The sequence below is a fragment of the Sorex fumeus genome, unplaced genomic scaffold, assembly GCF_029834395.1.
Source record: "Sorex fumeus unplaced genomic scaffold, SorFum_2.1 ptg000063l, whole genome shotgun sequence".
Taxonomy (NCBI): Eukaryota; Metazoa; Chordata; class Mammalia; order Eulipotyphla; family Soricidae; genus Sorex; species Sorex fumeus.
Window position 1 is genome coordinate 47,618,383 of NW_026606120.1, and position 20,445 is coordinate 47,638,827.

The 20,445-nt window shown below is 40.7% G+C and overlaps 1 protein-coding gene across 1 annotated transcript in view; it reads right to left on the reverse strand.

Moving 5' to 3' along the window:
* Positions 1-20,445, reverse strand: part of EFCAB5 (EF-hand calcium binding domain 5) — a 94,917-nt gene that overhangs the window by 47,960 nt on the left and 26,512 nt on the right. Inside the window, exons 5-9 of the mRNA XM_056126507.1 lie at positions 10,728-10,883; positions 6,685-6,784; positions 3,540-4,187; positions 1,184-1,255; positions 994-1,086 (exon numbers count right to left, since the gene is read on the reverse strand). Coding sequence (XP_055982482.1) covers positions 994-1,086; positions 1,184-1,255; positions 3,540-4,187; positions 6,685-6,784; positions 10,728-10,883 — 1,069 coding nt within the window. The remainder of the gene's footprint in view (positions 1-993; positions 1,087-1,183; positions 1,256-3,539; positions 4,188-6,684; positions 6,785-10,727; positions 10,884-20,445) is intronic.

The following is a 20,445-nucleotide window of genomic DNA, read 5'->3' on the forward strand; positions in this document are numbered from 1 at the left end:
ATTAAATACATAGTTTTCTGAGAGTTAAAAGCTACTATCTAGTCTCTGTCTTGGTTAGATGCTTTGTAAAATAAATTTTATTTAGAGAAATATGGAGGAAAGAGAGAGAGTGAGAGAGTGTGTATGAGAGAGTTACGTACTCAAATGAGAACATGGGCTTTTGCAGAGGGGAGAGAGTTGAGAGTGCACATTTCACATTGACATATCTGTCCAAAATAGAGAAAGTGATGGTCACTAGATATTTCTCTATAGACATTTAAAAAGGAATATAGATCTCACCTGTCTTATATGTCTGAATATGAAACTGCAAGAGGAATAGCTGAAGATATAGTGCAGAAGGTACACAACTGATCCAGGTTCAATCCCCCACCCCACGTGGTCCCCTGAGTACTACCAAGAGGGATTCCTCAGTGCAGAGCCAGAAGTAAGCCCTAAGTACTGCTTTGTGCCCACTCCTGAAACCCCCATCCAAAAAAAAACAGGAAAAACCCCCAGTTGAAATAATTTCTATTGATTTATAGTGTCTAATATTCTATTCCCTTGGTTAAAGATCATAAATTTGACAGAGGTTGTAGTAGTGATTATATTAAGTCATGCATATTTCTTTAAAAAAGAGTATTTGTAAATAGCACATTCTTATATGTGTACTATAGCCAAAAACATTCACCTTATATTTATATCCATCATTTTAGGGACAAAATAAGATCAGCCTTCCGTTATGTCATAGAAGTCCAGTCTTTAGCATGGAGTACATCAGTGTAACTTAATCAGATTGCCATCTATCTTTGTTAGTTTTATTCTTTTTTTTTTCTTTTTGGGTCACACCCGGCAAAGCACAGGGGTTATGGTTCTGCACTCAGGAAGTACCCCTGGCGGTGCTCAGGGGACTATATGGGATGCTGGGACTCGAACCCGGGTCGGCCACGTGCAAGGCAAATGCCCTACCCGCTGTTCTATTGCTCCAGCCCTGTTAGTTTTATTCTTAAAACATACCTGTGAAGTTGGAGTTTTTGTAGATTAAATTTGCCTGTTCCTCCTCTTCGTCTTTGGCATACTTCATCTTCCAGTTACAAGTCCACAGTTCTCCTATAAAATACATGCTTTGTAACATTGCCAATTTAACTTAACATTCACACTGTTTGTTCCAGAGTATAAATGAAAGGATAATTAAATGAGGAGTCACCTGTCCATGGCTTTCCTTCTATTTGGGGGTACTTGAGTTCACAGGATTTGTCTTTTGTTACTTTTACAGTTTCTAGAAGGTAGAAAATAAAATGTCTATGAATTGGACAATATGCATTATATAGCTGATGAATAAATACCTGGCATTGTGAATTCCAAAAATGTTCTTCTTTTTTTTTTTTTAACTTTTTAATTGAATCAGTGTGAGAGACCATTACAAAGCTGTTCATGTTTGGATTTCAGTCATGCAGTATTCCAATACCCATCCTTCCACCAGTGTACATTTCCCAGCACCAGTGTTCCTAGGTTCCCTCCCATCACACCCCACCCCCCACCTCCAACCTATGGCAGGCACTTTTCTTCTCTCTCTCTCTCTCTCTCTCTCTCTCTCTCTCTCGCAGGCACTTATTTTTGTCTCTCTCTCTCTCCTCTCTCTCCTCTTTCCTCCCTCTCCTCCCTACTCCCCCCCCCCATCCTCGCACCTTTTGGGCATTGTGGTTTGCAATATCCAAAAGAGTTCTTCAGATGCCTTCCTAGAGATGTTTTGTCATAATCAATCCCAATCAAGTCACTTGATCAATAGATCTGTTGTGAGCAGCTCTGTTCTCTGTACTGTTGGCCACGTAAAATAAGATGATTCTCTCTTACAATGAAGAGGATCATTGTAAGAGAGGAGGATCCCTAGTTGTCTAAGATTCTGATTGATGAGTTGTGAAAGGAAGTGTAATATGGTAGCTCTTCCTTTTTTTTTTTTTAGGGTGAGCAGGAAAGGGAGTACAAGGGGAAGGGAGGGAGGGGAGAAAAGAAAGGAAGAGAGGAGAGGGAGATATGGTTCTCCCTTCTTTCTCTCTACCTGCTATTCAGAATGTGAACTTAATGGTGAGCCAGCATGGACCATGTGATTGGAGGAGACACAAGAAAGAAAAAAGCTGAATCGCAGAGGATTTCAAGGGGCTAAGCGGTCACAAAACATTTTGATTTTGTTTGAGAAATAAAGAAGAAAACTCTATCTTGTTTAAACAGATTTTGTTTTGGTTTTGTTTATGGTTTGTTTTTTCTTTTTAGACATTGTCATTTTGGATCACAGCTGTACCTAGCCAAAATTAAGTCCTTACTAATATAATGTCTGAGTCACTTCTATAATTTTTAAAGCTTTCCTTCTATGGACAAAGAACTGAAATTAGTACCATAATCTACACAGAAATAAACATAATGCTAACATATTGAGATATTTCAAACTAATTAATCATAGAGCAAATCTAGAATACAGGTTACCCATCTCTGAGAGATTTTAAATAAGAATTTTTGTTGGGACTGTGGGCTTTAGAGCAGAACTTCAGAAAATATTATGTGCAACAGAGATCTTAAATGGAATTAAAATTTGCTTTCAAAAGAGTTAGAATTTTTCAATAAAAGGGCATAAATTAGCACAAACAATTCAGTCAAGAAATCAGCTACCAAGTAACTAGTTGATATACAGTATATTTCTGTTTTAAATATGACTTTCAGAGCCATTATACAAGACTTAAAATGCTTGCGTTGTCTGTGGCTAGCCCTGGTTTGAATCCCAGCAGCACCTATAGTCCCCCAAGCACCAAGAGTGAGCCTTGAGCACAGGAGTAAGCTTTGAGCACACATGTAAGTATATATTCATATAAATATTTATAATAATTAATTTCATAAATAAATGACTTTTAGAAACTTTTGGGGTACATATATAAGTATAAAAGCAGGATCAATTAAAAAGTTAAAGTAATAGAAGAAATTTACAGTGGTTTTAATATCAGCTTAAAACAAATAAATTTATTTACTTTTTATTTTTTTAAATTTATAGTTTTGGGGCCACATCCTGTGGTGTTCAGGAGCTACTTCTAGATCTGTGCTACCCCCACATTAAAGTAAAGAGGCTTCTTTGGATTTTCAGAATGAATAATGAATATTTCAATGTGTTATATCATTTAAATAACTTTCTTACAAATGGACTTGCACTATAGTTCCATGCCCAAAATTCTAGGTAATTTGACAATGGAAGCATCCTTGTTTGCATCAACTGATTGTTTAAGGTCTAGTCTCAGATCAGAAGCCAAATATATCTGACGTTTCCATGAATTGATGTGCCAGAGAAGATCTTGACTGAAATAATTATTTTGTTAAGATTTGAAAAGCCATGGCACAAAGCAAGAGATTTTGCTTTAGAACTACCTTATCACCTGAATGATGCTCGTTTGTACTTGTGATTGAAACATCCTGAGCTCAGAACTCACATCTAACTCTTTTTCACCTATCTGCTCTCACTTCCTGTGAAGGGATTTTGTTGGTCTTGTAGGGAGTAGCTTTCTTGCATTTATTATCCTCACCTGAGATACTTCTTAATGGCAAATTTGAATCTATGTCCTGTTCTGGAGCAATGTCCTGTTTTGAATCCATGTCTGGAATAGTCTCTGTGTGTGATTCTTGTTCTATCAATGATCCTCGTTTGGTGTTTGACCCTTTGCGTGTTTCTGGTTCTGTTGTTAACACTTCGATTTGTTCGGGGGATGTTTTTAATTTTCTGGCAGGTCTGTCTTCTGATTGTCTAAAGATGTACGGTTCTGGCATGGATCTTCTTTTTTCTGCTGAACTCTGTGGAGGTGCTCTGATTACAGCTGCTGACTTTATTCTTGGTATTGTTACTGAACCTGACTGTGCTTGAATTAGTTTTATTGGTGATTTTTCGTTCAGGTTTTCTTCTAGAGGCTGGCTGCCATTTTCTTTTTGGTTCCTTGAACTTCCATGTGGTTCTTGTTCTAAACTTGTCTCTTCCTGCTGTTCTGGCTTGCCTGGTTCTAGTTCATTATATTTATGTTCATCTTCTAAGTAGTCTGAAAATTTACTTTCATTATAATGTTTTTGAGGAAGTAACATGTCTAAGAGTAGTTCGTTAAAGTCTTCATAAATGTGTTTCTGATTATCCGTGTCTCCCCAGAACTCAGACAAGCTTATCTCTTCAAATTCAACAAATGGCCCTGTGCAGAAAACAAACCAAAAAAAAGCCTAAATAATTGATCTTATAATGCACAATCAGCGGTAGGTCATAAATGCAAAAACTTTGTTCATCCTCATTCTGGGTGTCACATTCATATTGCAACAGGGGATGTCATTTCTTTATTTTACTTTATGGGGTACCCTTGGTTATGTACCTTCTGGAGAAACTGGTGTTTTTTTCGTGAACACTTATTTTTATTCACAAAAAATTATTCTACTTAAAAAATTTCTACTTTACTTCATCTAAAAACTTATCACAGTGATTTTAAAATATGCCTATTGTTTTTTCCCCCATCTCCAGGTCTCAATACTGTGGGATGGTCAGAATTGCTGCACATGAACACTGTGCCATCCTCCAGATCCTTTCTTTTTTAATTTGCTATTTTACTTATTACTTTTTTAATTCTAAACTTAAACAATGTTAATTTTAATATTCAAGTTTATTTTTTTAAATTTTTATTAGTGAAACACCATGAAGTACAGTTATAGACTTATAAATTTTTGTACTTGGGTTTCAGTTATACAATGATCAAGTACCCATCCCTCCACCAGTGCCCATTTTCCATCACCATGGACCCCAGTATCCCTCCCACCCCATCCCCCCATCCCACCCTGCCTCAGTGTCAGGGCATTCCCTTTTGTTCTCTCTCTCTTATTGGGTGTTGTGGTTTGCAAAAGAGGCAATGAATGGCGATCATGTTTGGTCTATAGTCTACTTTCAGCATGCTTCTCCCATCCTGAGAGGATCCTCCCAACACCCTTTATTTGGTGCTCCCTTCTCTATCTGAACTCCGTTTTCCCCTAACATGTGTGGCTGGCCTCCAGATCCCTTCTTGCTGACAGCAGGACTGTTTGGACTGACCCAGATAACTGCACACAGCATCATAGTTTGCTCTCATGACCTTGAAGCAAAGGGCCATCTTCTGGACCTCCTAGGTGGATCAATTTAAAGACTAACTGTTACTTTTCTCTGCAACATAATAAAACAAGAAACATTTCCAAAGGAAAATAAAAGATGGCTATGACTGTAAATTAGAAATCATCTGTCCAAGGGACTAGAGAAATAGTACAGTAAACAGGGCATTTGCCTTGCACGCAGCCAAGCCGGGTTCAATCTCCTGCACCCCATATGGTTCTTCAAGCCCATCATGAGTGATTCCTGAGTGCAGAGCCAGGAGTAAACCCTGAGCACAACCAGAATTGGCACACACACACACACACACACACACACACACACACACACATACACGCACAGATATCATCAATCCTAAAAGATACAGCTTTGTAAATTTTGTATAATTTTTCTTTGCAACTTTGGAGAGCTGTTTAAATTATATAAAATACAAATAGAATTTATTCTTTACTTTTGGTCCCCATATTAAGTGTAGCATAGGAGGAAGAAGAGGACACATGTCCTCCACCTTAATATCTACAGTATCAAAATAAAAGCAGGCCTCTCTCTATGGCAGTCTTTCCCTGGCTGTGTTTTTCTTTTTCTTTTTTTTTTTTATTAGTGAAACACTATGAGGTACAGTTATAGAGTTACAAATTTTTGTACTTGGGTTTCAGTTATACAATGATCAAGTACCCATCCCTCCACCAGTGCCCATTTTCCACAACCACAGGTCCCAGTATCCCTCCCACCCCCATTCCCCCCATCCCACCCTGCCTCTGTGGCAGGGCATTCCCTTTTATTCTCTCTCTCTCCTTTTGGGAGCTATGGTTTGCAGGAGAGGCATTGAGTGGCAATCATGTTTGGTCTATAGTCTACTTTCAGCATGCTTCTCCCATCCTGGGAGGATCCTCCCAACACCCTTTATTTGGTGCTCTCTTCTCTATCTGAGCTCCCTTTTCCCCTAGCACGTGTGGCTGGCCTCCAAGTCATGGAGCAAACAGGGAGGTGCAGACCAAAACAACAATGAGATATCATTTCACACCACAGAGACTGGCCCACATCAAAAAGAACAAAAGCAACCAGTGCTGGTGCGGATGTGGTGAGAAAGGGACCCTCCTTCACAGCTGGTGGGAATGCCGACTGGTTCAACCCTTTTGGAAAACAGTATGGACGATTCTCAAAAAATTAGAAATTGAGCTCCCATTTGACCCAGCAATACCACTCCTGGGAATACATCCCAGAGAGGCAAAAAAGTATAGTTGAAGTGACATCTGCACTTGTTTGTTCATTGCAGCACTCTTTACAATGGCTGTGTTTTTCTAATAAGGATTTGTCTCCCTTCCTCACCCTCCTTTCCTCACTATTTTCTTTATTTACTTCTCAATTACTTTCCTCCACAACTGGTTTTAACACCTGATGCAAAATTCCAAAGAAAGAGTTAGAGGGACAGTACAGGTACAAGCGCTTTCTTGCATGTGGTCAACACTGGTTCAGTTCCCAACACTGTGTGTGGTTCCACAAACGCTGCCTGACCCAGTCATGCTAGAAGGTTCCCCCCGCCCCTGCCACTGAACAGCACTTACATTGTCTTGGGTTTCGAAGTAAGCCTCTAACTTGTTTTGGACTTTCATCATAGAATATTTCCAGCAAGGCCAATGTCTTCTGCCGATTCAAAAACCCTACCTAATCAAAACACTGTGGTTAGTTGTTGGAAATTTCAGACTTTTAAGTAGCTGAAGGGCTGGAGCGATAGCACAGCGGGTAGGGCGTTCACCTTACAAGCGGCCAAGATGGCTGACCCGAGTTCGATTCTTCCGCCCCTCTTGGAGAGCCCGGCAAGCTACCGAGAGTATTCGATATGCCAGACACAGTAATAACAAAGTCTCCAATGGAGACGTTACTGGGCCCGCTCGAGCAAGTAGCTGAAGCATTACCCATTGAAGGTTTTATCATTACCACCACTACAATCAGTAGCACAGAAGTAAAACCTGTATCTTACCTGTAACTTATCTAATGGCTAGCACTTAGCAGACATTTAACAAATGTTTATTGTTATCAGTTTAATTTCTAAATACAATATGCAGTGTTCAATTCTTGTTTGTTTTTTTGTTTGTTTGGGGCCCACACACAAATGGTGCTCAGGGCTTAGTTTGCGTTCTGTGCTCAGGGATCAGGCGTGGTGGTGCTGAGGATTTGAATTGGGTCAGTTTTGTGCAAGGCAAACACTTTATCCCCCTGTATTATCTCTCCTGTCCCACAATGTTCTATTCTTATCTAATCTGATCTGACATTAAAACAATGGACTGCTCCTTATTCTTTTGTGGGAAGTATTGTTTTATTTTGAGAAAAAAAATTTCTTTGTCGTGTTTGTTTTGTTGGTTTTTGGGTCACACTCAGTAGTGCTCAGGGGCTACTCCTGGTTCTGTGCTCAGGGATAACTCCTGGCAATGTTTGGGCAAGGCATCCAAACCCAGGAATACATTGTTTTTTTCCTATACAAACCTATAACAAAAATTTAATTTATAGAGCCTAGGATTGTGGCTTGGTGGTAGAGCACCTACCTTGCAAGAGATTTTTCCCTGACAAGTGATATGTGATATGTCCCAACCCAGTGATATGTCCCAACCCATAAGTATGCAATCCTGGTGAACTCAGCAATCAAGTGTGAGCAAGGAGAGTGTGAACCTCGCGGACTCCACAGCAACAAAACAAAGGCAAGATAATTCAAAATGTAGGAGCAGAGAATGTGCCTCAGGTGACAGAGCACATGCCTTACAATTGCGAGGGCCTGGTTCAATTTCCAGCACCATCCCCATGCCCAGGACAGTCCAGTATGACTCCCATGCCCACTACCCATTTTTAGGAATACATACATTAGGTAAAGTCAAGGATTGATAGTGCTACTGATAATAAAATAGAACAATTGCTACAATATACTGTAGCAAAACTTGTTTGAATGTGCCCTCTCTGTCTCTCAGTCTCTGTCTCTGTCTTTCAAACTATCTTACTGCTGCAATTTTGGCTGACCACAGGAAACTGCAGAGAATGAAGCCACAGAGAAGGAAAACACTAAATTCTCCTCCATTGCTACATATGAAAAAATTTAAAACTTCCTTCTGTGATGGACATTAGATTAATTCTAGTATTTTACAGTTAAGGGTCCCTCCAGACCCCAGGGCCACACTCCAGACATTCTTGGTCTTTTTTACCATAACCTGGAGCCGGCTGGGGTCAGAGTGGGGCCTCTGGATTTGGTTTCCGTTTTCAGGGCAGCTCTTTTTTAGCTGAAGGGCAACTTTTTCAGCTGATGAACAAAGTCTTTACGGGCCACTCTCGGGGCTGCTTGGGGTGGTGAGGTCTGAGTCACCACCGGGCTCCTGCCCGTCACCCCACCACATTGAAACTACCTCACTCCATAGTCAAGGGAGCTCTAAGACTTTTCGATTTTGTCTTTTATTTTGACTAAGTCTCTGATCATATTGAGGCTTACTTTTCTCCACTAATGAGGTCACTATCTGATTCTGTGTGTTTTTTTCTCAATAAGAAAAACCACTTGCTTCTGTATCACTTATTGATTTGTCCCTTCCCACTGATGTATATTGCTACCTGTCACATAGTAAATTCTTGTCTACTTGTGTTTTGAATGCTAGATCCATTCAACATTCTGTTAACATTAATTTATTTTTAAGATTTACAAAAATTCTACCCAACTTGGTATTTTTAAACTTGGGTTTTTGGCTGTATTTGTTTTTGCTTTATTTTTCCATACAATTAAAGAAAAACACAGAAAACATTAATTCAAAAGATATAGGCACACTCATGTTCATTGTAGCACTTAGTAAAATAGTCAGGATATGGAGAAATCATTTTCAGTAATCAATAGAAACTGGTGGGTATCTTCCTCTATGACATGTCAAGAAGGTTCTAGAGTCTCATAGTTTTCTGTTGTATTATGGGGAGCTCTTTGTCAAACACAGTAATAAAAAGTCTCACAAAAGAGACACTACTGGGCCCACTCGAGCACCTTGATGAACAATGGGAGGACAGTATTACAGTGCTTTGGGGAGCTAAGGATCAAACCCAGGACCTCACACTTGCCAGTGCTCTACTGGTAAGCCACATCTCTGGCCCTCAATTTCATTTAAAACAGGACATATCAAGTTTTCATTTAATCCACCAAATAAAACCACATCTAGGTGTCCAAATTAATCTCATTATAATATTAATAACTTTGGCCTACTCCAAGCTTATAACTACCCTCATAAATCCAAACATCATAAAATCAATACCCACACATATTCTGCAGGTTTCTTCTACTATGAATTATCAAAAACAAACTAAAAAATTATTATTCTGTCGGAGTGTCTAAAATTATCTCTCAGGTGAGATTTGACTAGTCTTCCAGGGCATGATGAAGTCTGATTGCAGTTTTGTGTCTGAAGTTTTGGGTCAAAGAATTTTATACAGATGGACTTGAAGGAAGATAGATATCCCTCCCAAGTTAATTGTTGTTGTTACTGATTTTGGCATATAAAAACACCATGGTAGCTTGCCAGGCTCTGCCATGTGTGTGGAATACTCTCGTAGCTTGCCGGGCTCTCCGAGAGGGACGGAGGAATTGAACCTGGGTTGGCGGTGTGCAAGGCAAATGCCCTACCTGCTGCACTATTGCTATTTTATAGTTTATAACAATTAAAATATTTTTATATTTTATTTAAAGATCAGACTGGAGCGATAGCACAGTGGGTAGGGTGTTTGCCTTGCACGCGGCCGACCTGGTTGGCCCAGGTTCAATTTCTCCGTCCCTCTCGGAGAGCCCGGAAAGCTACCAAGAGTATTTTGCCCACACAGCAAAGCCTGGCAAGCTACCCATGACGTATTCGATATGCCAAACACAGTAACAACAAGTCTCACAATGGAGACATTACTGGGCCTGCTCGAGCAAATCGATGAGCAACGGGAGGACAGTGACAGTGGTTTAAAGATTAAAGTCTTAACTTTATCCAAATGTAGTTTCAAGTCTCAAAGTCCCTCAGTCTAGATTATATTTTGTATGCCCTTTGCCCCACACGGCAGAGGCTGGGAAGCTACCCGTGGCATAATCAATATGCCAAAAACAGTAACAATAATGGGCCTCACGGGCTGGAGTGATAGCACAGCAGGGAAGGCATTTGCCTTGCACATGGCCAATCCGGGTTTGATTCCCAGAAGCCCATATTGTCCCCTGAGTACTGCCAGGAGTAATTCCTGAGTGCAGAGCCAGGAGTAACACCTGTGCATCTCCAGGTGTGACCCAAAAAGAAAAAAAAAAGGCCTCATTCCCCTGACCCTGAAAGAGCCTCCAATATGGCAGTGTTGGGTAGGATGAGTAAGGAGAGGCTGCTAAAATCTCAGGACGGGAACAAATGGAGACATTACTGGTGCCCGCCTGCTCGAACAAATCGATGAACAACAGGACAACAGTGATACAGTTATACACTAATGTCCTTTGCCCGACACATAATCCATGTTTAGTTCATAACATATCGGAAAGTTAACAGATCACCATTATCAACAACCATCACTTACAGATGGGTCCTTCACAAGACACAATTTGAGAAATACTACTCTGAGAATCTTCTCTTACCTTCCCATTTTCACAGTATAGAAAGAGTTCAGCAAACATCTGCCTCTGTATGTTAGTTTTTAGGACCTGCCGGAACTCATCTGCATAGCGGCAAAAGTGCTTCAGCAGTTCCTTAAACATTTCACTTTCAAGGTCTGTTGTCTGCGAAGAGACGTACTGCAGAGGAAAAGAGGATCATTGATTCATTTAAAAATCATAATTTTTAAAATGTATCTTATTTTAAACACTATGATTTACAATGCTATTCACAGTATGGTTTCATGCATAAAATATTCCAGCACCACACTGTCCACTGAAGTTTCTGCTTCTCTCCACTATTGTTCCGTAAAATCATAATTTTGGATTTTTGCTTTGTTTTGGTTTGGGAGCCACAGTCGGCGATGCTCTGAACTTACTCTTGGCTCTGTGCTCAGGAATCACTCCTGGTAGTGTTCAGGGAACATATGTAAAAATCATAAATTAAAAAATATTTTTTAAATCCTGGAAACTGAGGAATAGCTTAAAAGGCAGAGCATATGCTTTGCATATGGGAGCCTGAGATTCAATTCCTTGGACCACATGTTCTCCTGAGCACAACCAGGAGTCACCGCTGAGCACCACAGGATGTACCCTACCCCCCAAGATTTTCCCAAGAATTCCTTTAGTGTGCTTTAGATCCTAGCAATGCTCAGAGACTCTCTTGGCTCTGCTTAGGAATAATCCCTGAAAGTACCCAGGGGACCATATATGGTGGGAGGGATTCAAAACAGTATTATCACTCTAGTCCTTGGCTGCAATTTCTCCCCCTATCATTTGTCATTTAGTTGAGCATTGTTTTAATGTTCATTCTATTCTATAGAGTGTACTGCAGAGAGAAGTGATATAATAGTCTGGAGGGACAGTTTAAAGGTGCTTGTTTTGAATGTAACAGACCCTGATTTGATCCCTAACACTGCACATGGTCCCCTGAACATTGCCAGTAGTGACCCCTGAATACAGAGCCAGGAGAAACCCCTGGGCACTGCTGTGTATGATGCCCAAAACAATAATTTTAAAAAATTCTCAACACCACTGGAGTTTTTATTCACTCCAGTCAGTTCTCCAGGGCTAAACCCAGTGGTGCTTAGTTGGACAGGCCTGGGGTGCCTCAAACTCAGGGCTTGGCACATGCAGTTGAGCCAAATCCCCAGATCATGAAGATTTTTTATGTATTTACTTTGGTTTGGGGACCACAACCAGCAATTCTCACGGGTTACTCCTGACTCCTGACTCAGGAATTACTCTTGGTGGTGCTCAGGGGACCAAATGGGATGCCAGAAATTAAACCTAGGTCACCCACATGCAAGGCAAGTTGCCCTACCACTGTACTATTGCTCTAGCCCCTGAAGCCTCTTTTAAAAATGCAAATGTAGACATAGGCCTGTTTGATGGTCTCAGACAGTGTGATTGATACAAAAGACAAGTATAATAAAGTGACCTTCTCTGGGAAGGCCACTAGGGAACAAGAGCAGAATGATAGATACTTAAGTATCTGCATAATAAATAAAAGAAACAACTTCTTTAGATGTAAAAGATCATCTGAATAGACATTAGAAGGACATTAATTTTGAATGAAATAACTTAATGGAGAAATATTGAGAAGTTTGTCCTTTTTTTTTTCAAAAGTACCTTTAAATCTTCTTGCAAAACTGGTTTCAAGGCCATGAACTGTCTAAACTGTTGCTTGTTCATGAAGCCTTACATTATTCCTTCAAATTTGAATGATAATCTAGCTCGAAAGATCAAGTACAACATCATTGGTCTGACCAAGATGAGAAGGCATCAACCACATCACGCCATTTTCGACACTGGAGAAAGACTGTTCCTCAGAACATGTAACAAAAGAGGCATAGGTGGTGTTGGAGTCCTTGTCAACAAGAACTTGGCCATGAGCATTGGTTCATTCAAATGCCTAGCAACCCAAATTGGACGATTACACTTGAATAGATGTGGCTCACTGCCAGCAGTTTCTATCTTCATTGTCTATGCACCAACATCCAATTATGATGAAGGAGAAATTGAGAAGTTCTACATGGAGCTGGAGAAGTTCTATAAAGAAGACCACACCTTCTACAAGATTGTTGTCGGTGATTTTAATGCCAAGATAGGACCGAGAAGATCAGCCGAAGAACTCCACATTGGGACCCATGGCCTAGAATGGAACGAACAGGGTGAGAGACTGTCTGAGTTCATCATGTCGACCAAGACCATCCATAGTAACTCACAGTTCCAGAAGGCTGAATCTAAACTTTGGACATGGGAGTCTCCTGGTGGACAGTTCCACAATGAAATTGACCACATATTCAATTGACAGTTTTGCCTGACCGATGTCGCTGTTGTTCAAAAATTCCAAACGGGATCTGACCACCGTCTCCTTCATGCAAAATTCTACTTCACAGAGTGGGGAGAAAGGACTGCAAAGTTTAAGAAGAGAACTCCTAGAACGACTACAAACTGGGAGCTCTTTGGCACTATTGCGTCAACATGGGAAGATGCTGTCATTGACAACATTGACGAAGAATACAATCGACTGGTTCAGCATCTCCATGATTGTGTGAGGAACGCTGAGAGATAGCCACAAAAAGATGCCTTTCTTTGAAACTCTCGAGATTGTGTGAGGAACGCTGAGAGATAGCCACAAAAAGATGCCTTTCTTTGAAACTCTCGAGCTCATTCGCCAACGTGGCTTGGTGCAAGCCTCAGGCAACAGCAAGAGAACGTCTGAGCTTGCAAAACAGTGCAGAGAAGCAATCAAGGAAGACCTCAAAGAGAGAAGAGCAGCAGTGCTGGCAGATGCAGCAGAAGCCGGGAAAAGCATTCACAAAGCCCGCCTGTCCTTCGCCAACTAAGAGACCAAGATGACTGCCCTCCGACATCTTGATGGATCTATCACATCTTCCAGAAGGGCAGTGGTATGGAGAGATAGCACAGCAGGTAGGGCATTTGCCTTGCACACGGCCGACCTGGGTTCGATTTCCAGCATCCCATATGGTCCTCCGAGTACTGCCAGGAATCATTCCTGAGTAAAGAGCCAGTAGTAACCGCTGCACATTGCTGGGTGTGACGCAAAAAACAAAAACAAAAAAAACCAACCAGAAGGGCAATGGAGAAGATTATCCATGACTTCTACTCAGATCTCTTCTATAGCCACGTCCACCTGCCCACAATCCAGATTCTGCAGGATGGATATGTCGTTCCCAATGTTCTCTCTTATGAAATCTGACATGTCATTTAGTCGGTAAAGAAACAAACAGCACCCGGCCCAGACAAGGTCAGACCTGAACACCTGAAGAACCTGCCGTCAGTACTCATCAATACACTGGCTTGGCTCTTCACACGCTACCTGTCTGAATGTAAGGTTCTGTCCCAATGGAAAACCAGCAGGACTATACTACTGTACAAGAAGGGAGACATCCACGACATTGGCAACTGTTCCCCAATCTCCCTGTTGTCTGTCGTCTATAAGCCGTTCACTCAAGTCATCCTGAATAGGATTGGCAGAACACTAGATGAAGGATAACCACGCAAGCAAACAGTGTTCTGAAAAGGATTCAGCACGATTGACCATATCCACACGGTAACCAAGCTCTTTGAGGTTTCTCGGGAGTTCAAGATGCTGCTCTGTCTAACGTTCATTGATTTAAAGAAGGCCTTTGATTCTATTGAGACTGAAGCAGTCATTGAAGCCCTACCCAAACTGGGCGTTCAAACTCAATACATCAGGATCCTCCATGAGCTATATTACGAATTCACTACCAGGATCTCACCATTCTACAAGGAAGTGATCATCCATGTCAAGAGAGGGGTTCGGCAGGGTGATAACCATTTCACCGAAACTCTTCAGTGCCACCCTCAAGAACATAATGCGACAACTGGAATGGAAAGGAATGGGAGTGAAGATAGGTGGTCAGCAACTACACCACCTCCGCTTTGCTGATGACATTGTTCTAATAACACCAAACATTAGCCAAGTGGCACAAATGCTGGCCGACTTCGACCGTGAGTGTGGAAAGATCGGACTACAGCTGAATCTCACAGAGACAATGTTTATGTGAAACGGTCGCATTCCTGATATTCATTCACTCTCAATGGGACTAACATCTCCAAATGCAACAATTATGTGCACCTAGGTCGAGAAGTCAACATGACGAATGACCTGGCACCTGAGTTGTGCAGGAGGAAGAGAGCGGCTTGGAATGCCTTCAAGAACGTCGAAGAAATAGCTAAAAGGACGAAGAACCTCTGGCTCCAGGCACATCTCTTCGATTCCACTTCTCTTCCTGCATTAACATACGCCTCAGAGACCTGGGCCCTACGAAAACAGGATTAGAATGCTATTCAGGTCTCCCAGAGAGGAATTGAAAGAGCTATGCTTGGAGTAATACACTTCACTCAAGTGAGAGAAAGAATCCAGAGTTCCAACCTCCATCGACAATCAAGAATCAGGGACACTGTCTCATTTGCCAAGTGGTCAAAAATCAGATGGGCTGGACACGTAATGCGATTTGGAGACGAACACTGGACTAGAGCTGTTACCAACTGGATTCCATGGGACGTCAAAAGATCGTGTGGCTGCCCACCTATGAGATGGTCAGACTTCGTCAAGACCCTAAACGATTGATTTGAGGCTCTTTATGTTCCTGGAGCAAGGAGACACCATTGGGCTACACTAGCATGCAGCAGGGATGAATGGAGACGTTACTGGTGCGAGCTCAAGCAAATTGATGAGTAACAGGATGCCAAGTGAACAAGTGATCAATCTAGCTGGATAGAGTATTCTTGTTGCGGAGTTCCTTGACTTTTTTTTTTTTACTCTATCCTGTCATTCTCTTCTGCCTGTAGAGTCTCATTCAATAGATCTGATATGAGCACCCAGCTTACTCCTGGCTCTGTCCTCAGGATTCATTCCTGGCTGTGTTCACGGAACCATATGTGGTGCTGGAGATCAAACCAGGGTTGAACACATCCAAGGCAAGCACCCTAATCCCTGTTCTAATGCTGGAAATCTACTGTGATTCATATGGGTATTCCTTTGTATGAGAGTTATTTAATTTGATCTTGCTGCTCTCAATATTCTATCTCTGTCTTTGACTTTCAGCATTATGACTATACTGTATCTTGGAGTTTTTATTATTATCATCATTAATGGTCTATTTTCACTGAAACCCTTCAGGACTCTTGGATTTGATTGCGAACACTTCTCAATACTGGGGATTCTTTTCTATGATTTCTTTGAATAGTGTTTTTCCTTTGTCAAATTCACTTCTTGTTCCTCAAGGACTCTCATGATTCTTCTTCTTCTTCTTCTTCTTCTTCTTCTTATTATTATTATTATTATTATTATATTATTATTATTATTCCCCTTGAATTCATCCACAGTCTCTAGTGTGCTGTTCATTTCTTTTTCAGATCCCCACCCCCAATTTTTTGTTATTTTCTAGAGGGTTACTGAATCTCATTTTGGAGCTCATAGGTTTTTCCCTCAGCAGATATTACTCTGTTGTTGATGCCGTCTACTGAGTTTTTAAATTTCATCTATGATGCTCTTCATTTCTGTTTCTCTGTCACTTCTAATTGTAGTTTCTCATTTCCAGTCTCATATTTTTCTGTGCTTTCCTGACTACCTGTCCCATTGGTTATTGCAGCTCATTAAATAACCTCATCATGGTGTCTGTATAGTCATACAGTCATTGAGAGGTAACAGAGCTGGTTATTAGCAGCAATAGCCTTCCATAATATCATCTTCACTCAATTTGGTAGGCTCCTTTAGGGCTTCCTGGTTGTGTATGCTGTGTTCTGAGAATGAATTTTTGTAATTTTCCCCTGAATTCCCCTGCAAGAGATTGATTGAACTGAGGTCTTTTCCTTCCCTACTAGTCCTCACCCAGTAATAAGAGGTATGAGTATGCACAGTATGAGCTGTGACCCATGATTCAGGGTACAAGCAGTGGTAAGCAAAGTTATAAGCATAGGGGATGGATGTGGGCCTAGAAAGTTGAATGAAGAAGCAGAGGCTCTGGGAGGTGGCCATGAATTAAGTGGAAGAGAGGCGAATCCTCTTTCAGTTCTGAGAGTCCCCCAATTCCAAGAGATATCGGTGGGAGGTCAACCTCTCTTGGAAAGTTGAGTGAGCACTGAGATATGGATGGGAAGGGATATGAATGCAGTTTGGATGTAGATGTGGGCCTGTGGACACGTCAGAAGTTTGTCATAGAGGTTGCTGGAACCTAAGTGAAAGACCAAGTTAATGTGGTTCTTTTAAAAGATAAGAAAACAAAATGTTTGAGCTAGAGAGATAGATCAGGGGTTACGGCACTTACCACGCATACAGCCAATGCTGGTTGAATCCCTGGCACTATGTACATGGTTTCCTAAGCACTACTAGGAGTCACCCAGGTAGTATAGAGCCAGGAGTGATCCATGAGCACTGCTGGGTGTGGCCAAAAAATAAACAAAATGTTCAAATATAGAGTTTGCATTTTCCTTTTTAAATAATTAAGGAGTATGAGTGAATAATACAAAAAAATGAATAGACATGTATGTTCCAAAGTATCAGTTCAATTCTAAAGAAGTAGAATCTAAACTTTTACTTTGAGGGTAAGAGGCCTATTTCTCTCTCTCTCTCTCTCTCTCTCACACACACACACACACACACACACACACACACGCGCGCGCGCGCGCGCGCGCGCACGCTCTTAATTGGTGTAGTACGCTAATGTTTGTATTGCAATCTTGCAAGTGTATTGTCATGAGTTCTAATTCCCATTGACTCATCTGAGCATGAGTTTGCAGCTCTGGGAGACCATGATAGGCTCTCCTCCCCTTTATATCAAGATGCCCTTCCTTCTCACTCCTTGAACTCCCTCCCTCTCACAGTAAATTTCTTATATGGAGTCATCACTAAGAATTTGGACATAAAGTTTCTCTTTCTGTGGTGTATCACTATGACCTTCCTCAGGGAGCATTGCCTCATCCACACCCCAGAAATAACCTCTCTTATTAAGAACCCTCTTTTAGATAGGTTGAAACTAAGGACTCTAGCTACTATATTAAATATTGTTTCTGTTTGGAAAATGAGTTTCAAGTTTCAATCTACTTAGAGAAACTTTTTTTTTTGAGAGGAGCACACAGCCATTTATGAGACTGTCATCAGCACTTTAACAGCTAAAGATAAACTTTGCCTTAAGTTGTACCACGAATCATTTAGATATGTTTATATTTATTTTGAATATCTCTTAAAGTAGATTACTAGGAAGTTGTTTATCAAAACTAAGGAAATTTATAGAGACTGACAATTCCAGGAAATTTAAAAAGACTATAATCTAAAAATTCAATTAAATTTTCTACTACCACATAAATGATGTTTATTTGATTTTGGACCACACCTAGTGGTGCTCCATACTTACTCTTGGCTCTGTGCTCAGGGATTACTCTTGGCAGGCTTGGGGAACTATATGGGGTGCTGGGGATTGAACCCCGGTCAGCTGGGTTCAAGGTGAGCAGCCTACCTGAACAAGTGCTCCAGCCCTTAAATTATGTTTAGATAAATGAATATACCTGAAGTGGTTTTATTCTGCTGACAATTTGACCAACCAAGTAGTGAAATAAAAAGACAGATCCTCTGTAAGACTGAAACCTGGAGATTTTAGTAACAATACACCTATTAGCACTGGTTTACTCCTTGCAAGAATTACACAAGATAACGGAGTTCGTTTTGCCAAAGGAAGTCCAGTTAAGTCAAAGGATTAAGTCTTCTGTGTCTTAAAAGTTTCTTTAGAGCAGGGCTGGTGGGTGGGAGGTGAAGGGTTGGAGATACAGTACAGCAGATAAGGCACCTACCTTGCATGCAGTCAACCTGGGCTCAATCCTCAGCATCATATACAGATCACTGACCACCACCAGGAGTGATTCCTGAGTGCAGAGCCAGGAGTAACCCCTGAAAACTTCCAGGTATGGTGCAAAAACCAAAATAGTAATAATTGTGTGGGAAACATAGTATCTATTTGAACTTCTTAGCACCAGTGTTAAAATGTCTTTTTGGGAAGAGGTGGAGGAATCACACCCAGCAATTCTCAGTGCTTATTCTTCTCTCTGTGCTCAGGGATTATTCCTGTGGGAGCTCAGGGGACCGTATGGGATGCCTGGAATCGAAGCCCAGGTGGCTGTGTGCAATATAAACACCTCGCCAGTTGTGCTGGGTCTCTCTGGACCCAACTTTAATGATGCATAGTTCCTGGGATGTCTTTTAAAAACAATAGTATTCTGAAAATTTTAAATGAGCTTGGCATATTCCCAAACGTTTTTCTATGTCTAAATGCTTACAAAACAAAAATAATCTAAAATAAACCAGTACACTCTACATTTTAAATAGTTTCTGTTAATATAAAAGTGTCTGAAGCATTGTTATTAAGATTGTTTTAAAAGGAAGGCAGCACAAGGCATGGCAGGTGGAAGAAATAAAAAACTCATGAGCACCAGATGAGTTTCCTCCATGAAATGTGCCCCCATATGTTCTTTTCCTTTATTTATCCCTCAATGGTGATGAATATAGTACAAAATGTTTTGCACTTGTTCATTGCTATTTGTCTTTTTGTGATGTGTGTTGCCCTTAATTTGCATATATTTTAATCCTTCCACTTCCTGACCCTATTCCGATTTTATCCAGCTTTGCGTGATTTTTAGAATAACTTTCATGATATATTCAATTTCAATAATTCCATACTTTCCCTCACTTTCTCTTCATTTTGCAAATATGCTAAAATGCTGAATTGCATTTTCTTTTATGGTTTGTTTTGGGGTCACACCCAACGATGCTCAGGGGTTACTCCTGAGCTCTGCACTCAGGATCACTCCTGGAGGTGCCTGGAGTGACCATATGGGATGCCAGGGACCGAACCCAGATCACCACATGCAAGGCAAGCACCCTAGATGCTGTACTATCATTCTGGCCCATTGAATTATACATTTTATTTTATAAAAATTGAAGCAACTTTCATTATATTTCTATGTCTCAGGTATGCATCATTACAAATCAAGATGTAGATATATTACATTAAATATAAACCCACGTGTAAGTCCACTCTAAATGTAATTCTTTCATAACCATATAATTGGTTCGTTTTGCCTATTTACCCAGAGTCCCCTTCCCTAATTGGTTTTATAGTCTAAAGGTATTTTTTATTCATTCATTTCCTTAATATACTGCATGAGTGAAATTGTACAGTCTCTGAGTTATTTCACTAAGCACAATACTCTCTATGTCTACTCATGTTGTAGCAAATAGCAGAACCTCATCTTTAAAAAACAGTACAGAACTGACTAGCATTCCACTGTGTTTATAATATGGTTTTGTATCCAGCGATCAGTAGATGGGTGTTTAGGTTGTTTTCAGTTCTTGGCAACTGTACATAATACTGCAATAGACAATCTTGTCTAAGGCTTTTTAGTGTGTCTATTATAATGTGTCTAATCATATGATTATTTTTGGTCTTTGTAGTTTTAATTTTTGTTCTTAGGCCAACACCTGGCGATGCTCAGGGGTAACTCCTAGCTCTGCACTCAATAATGACTCCTGGCAGTGTTCAGGTGACCATGTGGTATACTGGTGCATCAAGTTTATTGATTTGTGTGTATTGAACCATACTTACATCACTGTAATCAATCCAACTTGATCACAGTAATTGGTTCTCTTAATGTATTG